Raw genomic sequence first — 14,268 nt, forward strand, 5'->3', positions numbered from 1 at the left:
TATAGGTATCTGCAGCGAGGAAAGAGAGTTGGCAGCACTCTTCCCAGGACATGAAAGACTCGGCGCTCCGAACTGGGATTATCCTCCACCTCTGGGGAGTCCCTCTGAGGAGTAGAGAAGGCAGGAGGAAAGACGTGGAGAGAAATTAAAGGAAACGGGGACAGAGGAGAGTGAGGATAGGAAAAATGAAACATGAAGGCTGACGATGCTTCAGTTGACCACCTTTGTGCTTGGTTTTCACTTTTTCAAAACATGCCTACAACCCCCTGAAGAATGGCCCGTGCTGCTAATTCACCAGAGAATCACGTCACTGTTTGATCTGAATCCAGCATGAAAATTATCTCACCACACTCAGACACATTTAGTTGTGATCATTCCCTCTGACAGAGAAGACTCGTTAAAAGAAAACTGCGCTTCTACTTTTTAGTGTGAAATAATTGACTTGTTTCTGGAAACAAATATTGATTTTCTTTTTTTTTAAGTCATTGTTTCTGACATTCGCCTCTTGATCATTCTTGAAAAAGGTTTTAATGGAAACAGTGAAGGAAATGACTTGTTCAGCCAAGTCATGAATACTAATGGTATGTTGATCATTAAGGATCTTTAGCAAACTTTCTGCGGCTGCCACCTCTTTGTCAATCAATCGTAATTTTGGTACAACACAAAGATTTCTTAAGACAATTAGTCATCATTATATGCTTTTTCATGCTGTATGACTTATTTCCCAAAAACGTGTCGAATAAAAAACTGATAAATAAGTCAACATAAATCTAGTGTTGGTCGCCTAGATATCTATCCAGTCACAGACAACCCTTATTTTTTCCTGTTTAAAATAACAGGACTGTACGGACTCAATAAAAGACTAAAACTTGCTTTAGATGAAGATTTCCTTGCAGTGCTTTAGTAAAGAGCTCTTTTCAAACTTTCCAGCCAAATAAAATGTGCGTTGAAACAGAGCATTCAGTGGAATAGGGTTACGCTGTTGACATAAGCTGTTTGAGTTGTCCATGTAACTTATTTAGTTGATAACGAGCCAAAAGATCATTGATTTTGTATGTTCTGGACAGACTGTCTGTGTGCAATAGAGCAACAGAAGGAGGTGGGTGGGGGGTTGTAGAGGTCGGCCTCATCAGTCACTGCGACCATATTTTCGTGATTTTGTTTATTTATCTTGGATACTTCGTCCCTCGGATCCCGCGGCTCCGCCCTGCAGGATTTTGTGTTATTTGTTTGCTGTGAGTTGATGTACCGATCCAAAGTACACTCCTCCAATGACAATCACACATACACACACTCGCCAGGACATACACACCCCCCCCCCTCTCCTATTGAGGCGCGTGTGTTCCCCCCCCAGCTTGCGAGGCCTCTTCCTGCAGCACGAACACACATAGTTTCCCATCTCATCCCCTCCCGCCCGGCCCCCAGGGTCTCCAGCTCTCTCTGAGACTTTCTATTCCTCCCGCTTCTCGTTTGAATGTTTCTTATCCATCTATGACTCTCTCTATCTGTCCTTCTATGTGTCCATCTATCGATCTATCAATCTCATCCTCCCCTTTCCCTTTATCTCATGCGTGTTCCCCGGAGGAACAAAGACAAAGGGGGAGGTAGTCCCAGCTCAGGGCTAGCAGCCAGATACCTCTCCATTTGGATGTTATTACAAACAGACCAGCACCTTACAACATAATAATAATCAGACGGGAGAAAATGTATAAAAGGCTTGTAATATAGTTTATAAATTCAAGTTTCTTCTAAAAAAAGTGTCAGATATTATTGTAATGTCCCACAACCTTAGCTTCTTTTAGTCTCGGCCGTCGCTATTTGAAAAGGATCCGTTGTCCTAAATCACATGTAACTGTTTTAATGGGCCGTGATACTGCCTCTAAAAACCCAGCGCCCACCAGAGTTCGAGAGGGGTTGCACGCGAGGCGTTTCGTTCACCAACATCTGCCTCTAGCTCAATCCAGGTGTTGCAAAAGATCCAACACACAGCGCTCTTCTTTGAATGCCTTTCAGTGCTTCCTCGATAAAAATGGAAACCACCCGTCACCTGCTGCCTCCAAACAAGTCATCAAGTGGCAAATTCCTCATGCTCATGTCAACGGATGGAAGGGACAGTTTGTTTTCCCTCCGTTAGTAATTGGCATAATTAGTCTCCATGTGCTGATGGCTTTATGACTGCTGAGTCATAGCCAGACGCCTAAAAAGCGAGCGGACGCACATTGTAAATTAATTTATCTTTCACTCCTACACATTGGCGGCTGTTTTTCCTCTTTGTCATTTACAAGGAAGTGTAAATGTTTAATTATGAATAAAACCTAAATGAACCTTTTGGTTTTAGATGCAAGACTTTAAAAGACTGGGTTGAACTGCACGCCCCACCAAAAGACTTCCCACGTTCTTCCGTAATTAAAAAAATGGAGAAAAAGGAAATGAGCAAGCAGTAGCATAATTTTCCAGGCTGACCTTTTCCTATGCTACTATATGAGGTTGCAACATTCAAACCAAGCCCTTGACAATATTAACTTTAATTCCTTAACTACAATAGCCCACTGATAATGATGACCTAATTAAAAGTATGATGAGTTAAAGATTGTGAGCACTTTTTTTGTTTTTGAATTTGACTTTCACTATCTTTCAAAAAATCAATCTTCTCAGTACCGAAAGGTATCTTTGCACTTGGTTATGCATCAACATGGCTGCTCAAATGTTTTCAAAATTCAGATATGATAACTGTTACCAGATTCCTCTTATAGCTGCTGCTGTTGTTACACTTAATCTTGTGTTTTGGAGTCAGGTTATTATCTCTCTGTTTGTGTGTATATGTATACGCTCTGGCCATGTGCCTTCAAGTGTGTTTTGGCAGTGAGCGAGTCAGATAAGGGCCTGTGTTGTGATTTTCATCTCTGGGTGCAAAAAAAGAGGAAGTTCGATGAATCATGGCTTCCCGACTGCCTTGCATTGCCCCGGTTACTGGGATACACACAACCGCCTCAGATATGACTGTTAAGAGCAGCACCAATATCAGATTTGTTTAAGCGTATTCTATAATAGAGAAAAAAGCCAACGTATTTACTAAATGGAAGGGGTTCCACAAGGATAACATTTAGGGCCTCAAAGTTTTCGGACGTCAAAAATCTATCTTTACTTCATTTGGTTACAGTCTTTCAAAAATACTGTTTTTGCTCTTAACATGCATTCATTTAGTGTCCCCTGGATACTTGATAAGCTGCCATGTTTCCAATAAGGTAACAAGACCTCAGAAAGACCTGAAGAGCAGCGGTTGCAAATGTAATCTTCCTCCATTAAACCAAGCTCCGCGGGCTGCAGTGGTAATTATCGCTCCAGGCCATTTTTGTATCAACTGCCATTGTCCGTCGCTGCTCCTGGTGTAAGCTGCATTCACCATGCTGTCTTTGTAATGCATCTCCTTCTCAGTATTATTTTTCTTTCTTTGTGTCAGTCTCTGTATTGTTGCCCTGATGAATTCAGAGGTAGCAATAGGAAAGGTGCAATTTGTTGAATAAAATAGACATGGTTATACTCATTTTTTTACGGCATTTTGGGTGAGGCTTTGCATTTTCGGAATAGCCTTTTCATTGTTTGAGGAAATGGTTAGGTATGTATTAACTACATATTTAACTTTTGAGCAGAAAGCACCCTTTGTAGGCTATAAAATAGGCAGTTGTTCACCTCCATAGTAAATGTTAAAATACCAAATTTGGTAAGTACACTTTTTCTGTCTTTAGAGGCTGGCATCTTACCAAATGATGTCCTGATGATCAAGACAATTTTTCTTCATCATATCATATTCTGCAAAAAACACGCTTTTTGATGGTGACTATTACCAAACCAAACTGTCCTCTCTACATATTTCCATAGCTCATCTCGTTGTGTATAAGTCTACAACATTACGAGCAGTATTTCCAGTCTGCTACTCTCGGCAGCATTTGCTCATCCTCGTGTGGCACAGCTCTGTTTGCTGCAAACTCCGAAAGGGGGAGAGATAGTATATCACCTCTGAGCTAAAGAGAACAATTAGACCATATCAGCAGATCAGAGCGCTGGCAGCCAGGGCACAGCGAGCAATAGCGCCAATAATCTGCGGCTTAGCTGGCACCTAGCCACGGCCGGCCGCGGCTCCATGGCCTCTTCAGACACTTAAGAGTCACAGAGGGCACCGGCAGGCCTCGGGAGCTGGCACTTTCAACCCAAGCTATCTGGCCGATTTATTGAAATGAGAGGAAAATAAAGTGAGGCCCGCGAGAGACAGAATATAGTCAAAGGGAGGTGGGAGGGAAAGAATTAAGTCTTTAATGAGGGCATTTGTCACAGCATGCAAAAAGAATCTGGTTATATCAACACTGCATCAAATGATGGTTGTTAGTGGCCCACCTACTGTGAAATTATGGGTGGCCTGTTTTGGGTCTTTTCTGCCACTTATCACACATTATGTTTTTTTTCTTTCGCTATCTCATCTACGCTGGTTTGTGCACTCGTATAGGGGCCTTGGCAGACAGTTGGATACTTTTCATTTCTCAAGAAGGGGAAGATATAGTTGCTGATCATATCATGACTTCACAGGAATCGGTGTAAAAGCAAACGCCCTCGTCACTACATTACTTTTTGCACTTTAGTCAAGGCTCATTTATTGTAATGACGGGAAACAAAAACCTTGTAAACATAATGGATGATATTCTCCTGTAGTGGATCTTTGATTGTGCAGGGATTATAAAAAGAACAACGACCACAGGGGAACAAACAACTAAGAACAAAAACCCTGTTTTCGTCATGCATCCTTTGTGCATTAAGTAAGGCTGTGATGTCCTTTTCTTAGTTCCAATTCTCAGAGGTGCTGATGAATGCTTCCATCTGCAACTACTCATTTATCTTTGGCTGTTTGGTGCATTGTTTTGCAGCAACATTTCTTCTGATCAGTCCCAGGTTTGCATATTCAACTTGAAAAAGGTTTTTTTTCATCTGGCTGTCATCTACTTATAAATAAAAGAAAGAACCATTGGCAAGTAACCACTGACTATAATTGGCACCAGAAATAAAACATCACTCATCTACAACCAGTGTTCTGCTCCACCAGTCTGACTAATACCAGAAATACCACTCAAACGCCTTTCTGTTTAACAGACAAACAGGTGTTGTTTTTGTATCGATTCATGTATTGCATCATCCCCAACCACTTAAGTGCTACATGTCCTTACTGAAACCAAGTGACACTGTAAAGCCCCCTGAGAATATTTTTTAATTTGTGATATAAAGATGTATACAAAATGTGACTGACTGATTATTGGACTGCCCCTTAAGCTAATTCAATTGTAATGGTTAATTCATGTAGACGTTTTTGAATCTAAATAACAATGATCGCAACTTATCCTGACATTTCAAGAAAAAATTTGCTGAAATCCCACAGTTCCCTCGAAACCCGAAAGGGGTTTATCTCCCGCACAGGCAGTATGACAATAATAAAGACCTTTTTGAACATTAAAGCATGTAAACATGTCACAGTAGAGAAACTAAATGCAAATATTAACCTGAACATTTGTGTACTAGGGCCCCTTTAAATGCAAAAGTTATCATTATTGAAAGTGTTTTAGAAAGTGCAGTTTAAAAAAACGGCACTTTCCAGTGCTCACAACATTTTACATCACCTGTTCAAATGTCATCTGACAGTTATCGTCCCGCCCCTTAAACCAACTCCCATCCCTTAACACATACACACACACACACACACACACACACTCCTCCTCACACACACACTCCCACTACCTCCCCCCTATCCATAGAGTAAACACATCAAACTGGGATATTTACTATTTGGACCTTAACTGAAGGGAGCAGATTATTCTGTTTATACAGCGGAAAACAGTAGGGAGACATTCCTGATTAATGAGCACACGTACGCTCAAAACATGTTGACATTGGTGTTTAATTAAAACACAGATAAAAGTGTGATGCTGAGAACAAAAAGGCTGATGAGTAATGGTCTTTTCTGTGAAAGACACTCTCATAGCCTTGCAAACTATTGAGTAAAACATCAGCCTGCTGTCGTCATGGTGAGAAACACATCAGCGCTGAAAATTAAGCTGTTATACCAAGTTCTGTGTTATTTTGGGCTTTACACAACCGCCTGAATCCCTTGGGATTTTTTGTTGAATGTTTTTCCCGCTCCTCTCTTCTTCCTCCGAACACATACTGAGAAATTCGAATGATTAGGCTTTCATTCTGACTGTGCTCTGTGCGCTTCAAAAACTGACTCACCTGCCTCTCCTAAAACCTCCCTGTGAATAATAACAGATATCAAATAAACAGATGAAGTAAAAAAGAAAGGCAGCTGCTTTATTGTTGACAGGCCACAGCCTTTCTGTGAGAATAAAGCTCAGTTTGCCTACGCTTTGGTGCAGGTGCAAGTGACTCATGACGAATGCTTCATTTGCGCCAAAGTCAATCCATGAAATGACCGTTTGTTTTCCTGGCTGCTGTCTCGCCAATGGCATCATCTCCCGGCTGACCCACAGCCAGCAGAATGGTATAGAAAGCCCATTGTGAGCTCAGGGATCTGCATGGAGCCAGACTGAATTATTATTATTTGTTTGTTTGTGTGTGTTTGTGCTGTAGCGAAAGCTCTAACAAAGTCTCAAGAGATTGCGGGATTGGATAATAGCTATAGGGGTATTAACCTAAAACTGGCCGTCCTCAATGCATCCTTTTGGGAGCGCGGACTACTCAAAGCTTTATCATGGTGACTATTGACAGTTGATTCCACTGATCATAAGCGAGTAGATTTAAAGTCAAAATGGCAAACCGGACGCCAAGTATGTGATCTACTGAGATTTACGAGCTCTGCCTTTTCTGTTTTTGCTGCATCCCACGTCCTCGTGTTCCACTAAATCTCCCCTGTGGCACCACTAGATGAATAATAGAGGAGGAGAGTTAGCTGCGCAGTGAAAAAGGAGCATCTGTCTGCTTGTGCTAAGCACATGCTTATGACTGTAAATGTGATTTTTAGAAAAGGAAGATGCAACAGACGGGTGTTTAGAAGTAAGGCTAAAAAGACATTGACAATATGAAGCTACATGCGCTTCTTATGCGAACGAAAGTAAGAAATAGAGAGATTTTGAAGTTTCATCTGCGCTCGGGATACTTCAGGCTAACATGGGGGTGTAGGGGTGCACTTCCCATCTATAATGCATCATGCTTTGCTGTTGGCAGAGGCAACACGAGCTCATGGGTTGGTAAGTGCAACCATTGGTGTGAGCTCTGCAGTCAGCTGAGTCATTTGTAGTCTGTATACAATCCCTGATAGGGCAGTGGTTTATAACCTTTTGGTTTTTAACCTTTCATATCAGATTGCATTTGCATATGAGCTTTTCAACGAGAGGGATTTTCCCTGCTGGATTCCTTTCAGTCCTGAAGAGTTCATCAGATACAGTGTATTCAAGTCGATTTATGAGGTACTTTAGTGCCATACACATAGGCTTCTGTGCCTTAGCAAGCATATCACACTACATATCAGATGGGCATTTAGAAAGTAGACATAGTGTGAGATAACATTATGAAAAGGGGGATCCAACAAATATAACATTTGTTTTAAAGTGATTTTATCAAGGCCAAAACAGGCAGTTTTTGACCTCTATTACTGTCCTGCCTAGATCAAATGTACATTCAAAACACATGTATCCTTCTGTGGAAATCACAACATGTTGTGAGAACACAATTTTCTTTCATTCATAACAAACTTGGAAAGGACAGCCATATATCCCAACGGCGACAGCACACCAGTCAGAAATCCGTAAACAAAGGTTGTTTGAAGCGTTTGGATGAACGCTGTCATTTTTCCTGTTAAGCATCGTCCCCTTTCATGTCATCATCCGTCCTCGTCTCAATCATCCATTTATCATATTCCAAATGCACGAGCCAGCAACAGGCAGAACACAAATTGGCAAATGTTCCTCCGTGTAATCACACCCAACGTCAGAACAAAAGCTTGAGAAAGGCGAGAGCGAGGGAGGGGAACATTGTTTAGAAATAGGAGATGCTTGTATGGGCTACAGAAGTGATAAGTGGAGGGCTCTGTCTGCGCCTGCCTGGAAGATGGGCCCTAATTTGCTTATTTGTAGCTGTCAGTTGTGCTTTTGTGTGCCCAGCGATACAGGCCAATTGACGGGCAGAGGCACAGAAGCACTTCAACCCCTATCTAAACACGACTCTAGCTTTTTGTGGACGACTGCCACTCAGTTCTCGGAGGCTTCAGTCGTTTTTATAACCCTGCTTTGTCCGTGCTCACTGGTTTGCTTTTTTTACACACTCTTATCTAATCTTGAGGGCATGTGTATTTCATGAGATTATGCAGAAAGTCTTTTCATTCGCCATGTCTTCTCACAACTGCTGGTAAATCATGTATCACTTTTCACTTCCACAGGTCGCATGGGAGAAAATACAGTCAGAGTATCATTGTGACAACTTTACTGTATTTAAAATTACTCAATAATTAATTAATTCCCCCTATCCTCCCGTACCCCTTTTATCTTTTGTCGTCTCCTCTTCTCTTGTTTTCTTGTTTCCTCTCCTCTATGTGTTTCCCCTCTCTCCTCTAATGTATTCTCCTCTTCTCTCTCCTCCTTTTTTCGTTTCTCCTTGTTTCCTCTCCTCTAATGTCGTCCTCTCTTCTCCTCTCTTTGTAATCCTTCTCTTGTTTTTCCTTTCTTAAAATGCCTTTTCCTCTTCTCTCTTCTCATCTCCTTGTTTCCTCCCCTCTACTCTAATGTCTTCCTCTCCCCTTCTCTTCTCATTCACTTTTTTCCTCTACTCGCGTGGTTTTCTCTCCTCATCCTATATCTTCTCCTCCTCTCTTTCCTCTTCATTTCTCATCTACTTGCTTCCCCTCATTTCATTGTTTCCTCGCCTCTCCTCTTTTCTCCTCTCCTCTCCCCTCCTCCTCTCTGGGGAGGATTAGGACAGAGTCCTTTTCATCCTGCTGTAATCCTACACTGGCAACCCAACTCCAACAAGAATACACACACACACACACACACACACACACACACACACACACACACACACACACACACACACACACACACACACACACACACACTTTGCTGTGAGATATCTTTATATTCGGAGTGACTTTTCACAAATAGGACCATTCAATATGACCAGATTGCATTACATGTTCATTTGGAAAAAGACTATCAGAGGGAATGATGGGATAATTTTCTGCTCTGGTTTTTTTCCTCTTCTCCCGAAAGAGTGAGAGACATAATGAATGAATGGGGTAGAGAGCGAGAGAGAGAGAGAGAGATGTAAACAGTGTGATCTACCTCCCAGCGCGTCTCCGTCACCCCCCTCCAGAGGGGGCCTTGCTGGGACTCTTGTCAGCCGAGCTCCCCCCCTGCTGAGACCCACAATGGCAGATTGGCAACCCTAATACCACAGCTCTCTTTATCTGCCTGAATTAAAACCCAATTGGCAAAGGGTTATGGGAATTGCTGGATCAGGGAGAGCTTTTTTTATTTATTTATTACATTTTTTGTGTGTGGGCGCATTTTAGGGGGAAAAAAGTAATCAGAGGAGGAGAAGCTCGAGGGGTATCAGTGAGAGGATTAAACACTGAACTAATACAACTCGATGCAGAGCCGTTGTTAGCCCTTTATTAAGAAGGATGCGTGTTTGTTTTCAAAAGGAAAGGGCCCATTTGTGTATGTGTGCGCTTGCAGGAAGTGCTTGTGAGGCAAGCAGGATGTGCAGGAAGTGTTTGGCTTGGCGGAGCTGCCAGCTAGGTTGCTGCTCTGAGGATTGCTGATGCAGGGGGGCATCCAATGCAAAGATTCCCTTCTTTTGTCCACCACAAAGAACACACACGCACTAAAAAAAGGAATCCAGTGAAGTCAGCTGGGATGGAGACGAAGCACACAAGCCGTGAAGTGGACCAGGCTGTCATCTAATTGAGCCATCCATCAGTTTTTTATTCCGCTGCGAGGAAACGCAGGAACCTGGTCACTTATGAAAACGTAGGAGTGTGACAGACAAGCCACACTTATTACATAACACGTCCCCGCTGCACAAAGTTGCAGTGTCAAAATAGGACAGGGTGAAAGAGAAGGGTTTGTCAGGACAGAGGGCTTATCAGAGGTCAACTTAAGCGGTGTTATGTAGAATGGAGGGTTTTTAAATACTTGTATTGCAATAGTCACGAGGTGCAACTACATAATGCCTTATATAACTTCATCTGACTGCAATTATTATTATTATTATGTTTGTATTATATAGGGAAAATATAGGTATATATGTATTTGTTTATCTGGCATGGGACTCTGTATCCTTTATTCCCTTTTTTTTCTCATTTTCATAATTTGTGTCTGTATACTTGTGTCCTACTAGAAAACAATACAAAGCTGGTCACAAAAATACATCTAAAATACAATTTGCATTGTGTAAGAGTCAAGCAAAGAAACAACTTAACATTAGACACTTCAAAGGAAATATAAGAAAATAAATGGAAGCACAACGGGGAAGTGATCCATCTTCCATCATGTGTCACAGGAGTAGAAAAGAGAAAGGATAAGAATATAAGTAAATACAGATAAAATGGGCAAAAGACGAGACGGGAGGAAATGAGTTTTTATCGGTGCAAATTCAACCTGTCTTCAAATTCTCTGCAATATATCCTCCGCCTGTGCTCGCGTTCCCGCCCGTCCCGTATCTTCTGTGTTGATAGCTGATGGGACGAGCCCTTTCCGTCAAGGTCAGGATTAGACTTAGCACTTGAGCTCTTATACATTACACATGACCTTATCCTTATAGCTACCTCTGACTTCAATGTCGCTACAGATTTCCCCTCACTCTCCGGGGCCCACTACTCCACTCATCAACCACATACATTATAGATATACATCCTGTCCTCATAGATCCCTGAGGGAAGCACTTGGGATGAGGTAAACCCTTCATACAGGGACAGACAACCACTTATAGACACAAGTCTCCGTTGACTCACATGTTACATTTAAAATAAAAAGTTATCGTTATTGTCTTCCATATTATTTGCCAAGTTGCAATTTCCCTGAACCGTTCTGAAATCTAACATCTGCTTTCACACTTCACCACATGTGTTTGATACTTGGTGCCAACCACTTTAAGGAAGAAAAAAAAGTGTGAACATTTCCTTTTAATCAAGCTTAAGTTGTACGTAAACAACACGTTGAGAAAAAATGGTGTTAAAAAGATTAAAGCTGTGAAAGTTATAAAACTGTACAGCAACAACCAATGAATCTGTCAAATGTCTAATGTCTAATTTATTCTGTTTTTTATTTTTACCAACCAGATTCGTCAGGCCATATGACCTCGTCACCCCTGGGCTCACCCACATCCCACAGAGGAATGCACCCGTCTCTATTAAGCCCGTCCATGGGGCACTCGGGCTCCCTGCACTCTCCCATCAGCTCGCTGGGTTCGCCCATGAACGGCTTGACATCACCCTTCTCCGTCATCAGCTCACCGATGGGCCCCCACTCCATGAACTCGCCTGGTATGGGATACGGCCCCAGCCTTAGCCCCCAGGTAAGGCCTGTCACAGACTCGCAGATAAGTGCATATACAAACTTGTAAAAAGTGTGTTTTATTACAGTTGCTAAGTTAGACACATGTTGTGTCTCAATTTGCATACTTCTTTACTTACTTTTGCTATTTCAAGTGCATTACTGCGTTCCAATGGGAAGTATGCCAAAATGCAGTGCACTATGAGAACCTGGATGGGACACTTATTTAGTTTGAACGTGTGGAAAGCTCAACATTTCTTACACTCAACAATTCCCATTTCACCATAATGGAAGCAGCTGGAATTGCTGTGATTGCATTGCTAGATAGCCAGTTAGCTAGATAGCCAGTTAGCTAACAGTGGTTTTCACTTCCGATGAGAGCACAGCAGCTCCGTGCAATTTGAGATTACACTGCCGAGTCAAATTGTACACTGCACAAGCATATGTAGTTCAAGTCAAGTACAATCTACTAACACTTTAGTATTGAGAGATAAAAGTGTGTTTGTGTACATTTCTTGTAAAGCTAAATGTAGGCTAACATGCTAACATGCACTAATGTTTTTTTACTTCAGTTCATTGGACACTTGAGAGTTGTTGATGTCTGATGTGTTCGAATTTAATTCGTCTGGCGGATTTCCCCTGCTTCCTTTTCTTAATGCTAAACTAAGCTTAGCTTATCATCTCCTATAGCTGTAGCCTCATTTGATCTTGACCAGAAAAAGAATGCTCCCTAATATGGTGATAACATTTATGAAATTCATAGTTAATAGATTTAGTGCCTTAAATTTCAAGCTACATTGAGAAACAAACATAACGTTTACAGTATATTCAGCAGACTGTACGATGGTTTCATAAGGTCTTGCAGTGTTTTCACACATAAAGATGCCCTATAAACTAACCAGTAAAAAACTGTTGAATTGTATCTCTTACAAGCTGTGTTCACATGTCTCAGTAGTGCAAATTACAGTTACGCACGCACGCACGCACGCACAGTATAATTTTCCTAAGCCAGGCCCCAGCAGACAGAGGCCCCACTTTGACCCAATGCCACAGTTAATCAAGGCCTATTCAACTGGGATTGCACAGTACTTTACTCTGACAAATAGAGCAGAGATATAGGAGAAAGAGTGACAGTCTCTCCAGCCATTTATTGAGCTCGTCTCTATCCTTTCATTCTGCTTCTCTGTGGCTGTCCTATTTCTTATTTTCTTCCCTTTTCATGTTTTCTTATTCCTTGTCTGTTTCACACCATCTCCATTTCCTGTCTCTCTGTCTTTGCCTTTTTTTTGTTCCATCAATAATCCTTTGGTATTAAAAAAAAACACACACACACAATTAAGACATCAAAGCCGGCAGTGGCCCAGTTTCCGTCTGGAGCCATATCTGAAATTGAAATTGTTTCCCCCAAAAAATGCAGTGGCTGCCCTTTTTTTGTGTTTGTGAATAATTGTGTTTCTAGTGTGTCGGCAAACGTGATGCTATTTAGGATGGGCTCTCTTTGCTATTGTTGGGCTTATCGCCGAAGTGTCCCACATGTAATGGAGTTAAGGCTGGATTAGGGGCACTTTCAGAAAGCGGCCAGAATCTTTCATTGCTAGAAAGCCTCCCCCCCCCCCTTCGGCAGCCCCCTCTTTTTCTGGTTCTTCAACATTTTTCAATTCCAACACTTTGATCTGCGCTGCTGTTTCTGTCCCGGAGCGGCACACTTGGTATGCAGGTTGGATATTTAGGTAGTGAACGTTACAGTTGTCTGTCTCAGTCTTATTTGAATAATCTATACCAGGAGCTTAACTGATTCTTTTACTAGTACTAATGTTAAATATGTAGAAATTACGGGCATCATGACGGCAAGTATTACACGCTTTACAGAAGATGTGCTTTCCTCTTTGTAGTATTTAAACGTACTGCAGCTTGGCCAATCCTGTCATTTCTACCAGCTGTATAAAGAGCAGGAAACAGCTGCTTCTACCAGTTGTTATACTGTATGTACAGTAATTACAGCATGTATTTGACTTATGTTATGGGTCATGTCTGGTTTCCAGTCCTTTACAGTGCTGTGTTGTATTTTACTTGCTGAAACAGCTGGTATCAGAGTGAATTGCTGCCAAAAAGGTCCATTGCCATCACTTTTTTTTTTATAGCGATTTGTGCTATTCATAATTTACTCTCCAAGTCGTGAAATACAGGTATTGATGTGACTAATATAGGGCAGCCTAAGATCCTGAAATTAAAGGGCGAGGTAACGAAAAACTATACTACTTCTGATGAGTTTAATTTTGTTTCAATACTGAAACAATATCATCTTTTGAGAAGTACAAACATGGCTTTCATCAACCCTTCTCACAGCAAGGGGTTATAGTTGGGACGGGTAAGATTAGGGTGGGGAAATGAGCACCTCCCTTTTTTTTAAGGCTTACCACCCGTTTCAATGTGCCAGTTTGCGGTAAGGTAATCAAATTAAACCACAATATTTTTTCAGTAATGACTGTATTGTGTACAGGAAGTATTGCAAGTACTAAGAGCAATTTAGTTTTCAGTATTTTACAGAAAGACACTTCGACATGACTGCAGGCGCTAGGGATTGAACCACTCACTCTTGTTTGGAGACCAGAGGACCATTTTACCGCCTTAGCCACAGCTTCCTATGTTAAATCAACATTAAAGGGCCCATGTCATGGCCATTTCCACTGATCATAATTACATTGTTGAGGTATACTAAAAT

The 14,268-nt window shown here is 41.6% G+C and overlaps 1 protein-coding gene across 4 annotated transcripts in view; it reads left to right on the forward strand.

Annotated features, from left to right (window-relative positions):
- rxraa (retinoid X receptor, alpha a) overlaps positions 1-14,268 on the forward strand; it is a 102,043-nt gene that overhangs the window by 46,870 nt on the left and 40,905 nt on the right. For all 4 annotated transcript variants that reach the window (XM_034125945.1, XM_034125947.1, XM_034125944.1 and 1 more), the window contains exon 3: positions 11,333-11,568. In XM_034125945.1, coding sequence (XP_033981836.1) covers positions 11,333-11,568 — 236 coding nt within the window. The remainder of the gene's footprint in view (positions 1-11,332; positions 11,569-14,268) is intronic.

Source organism: Trematomus bernacchii, unplaced genomic scaffold, assembly GCF_902827165.1.
Source record: "Trematomus bernacchii unplaced genomic scaffold, fTreBer1.1, whole genome shotgun sequence".
In the NCBI taxonomy this organism is placed as follows: Eukaryota; Metazoa; Chordata; class Actinopteri; order Perciformes; family Nototheniidae; genus Trematomus; species Trematomus bernacchii.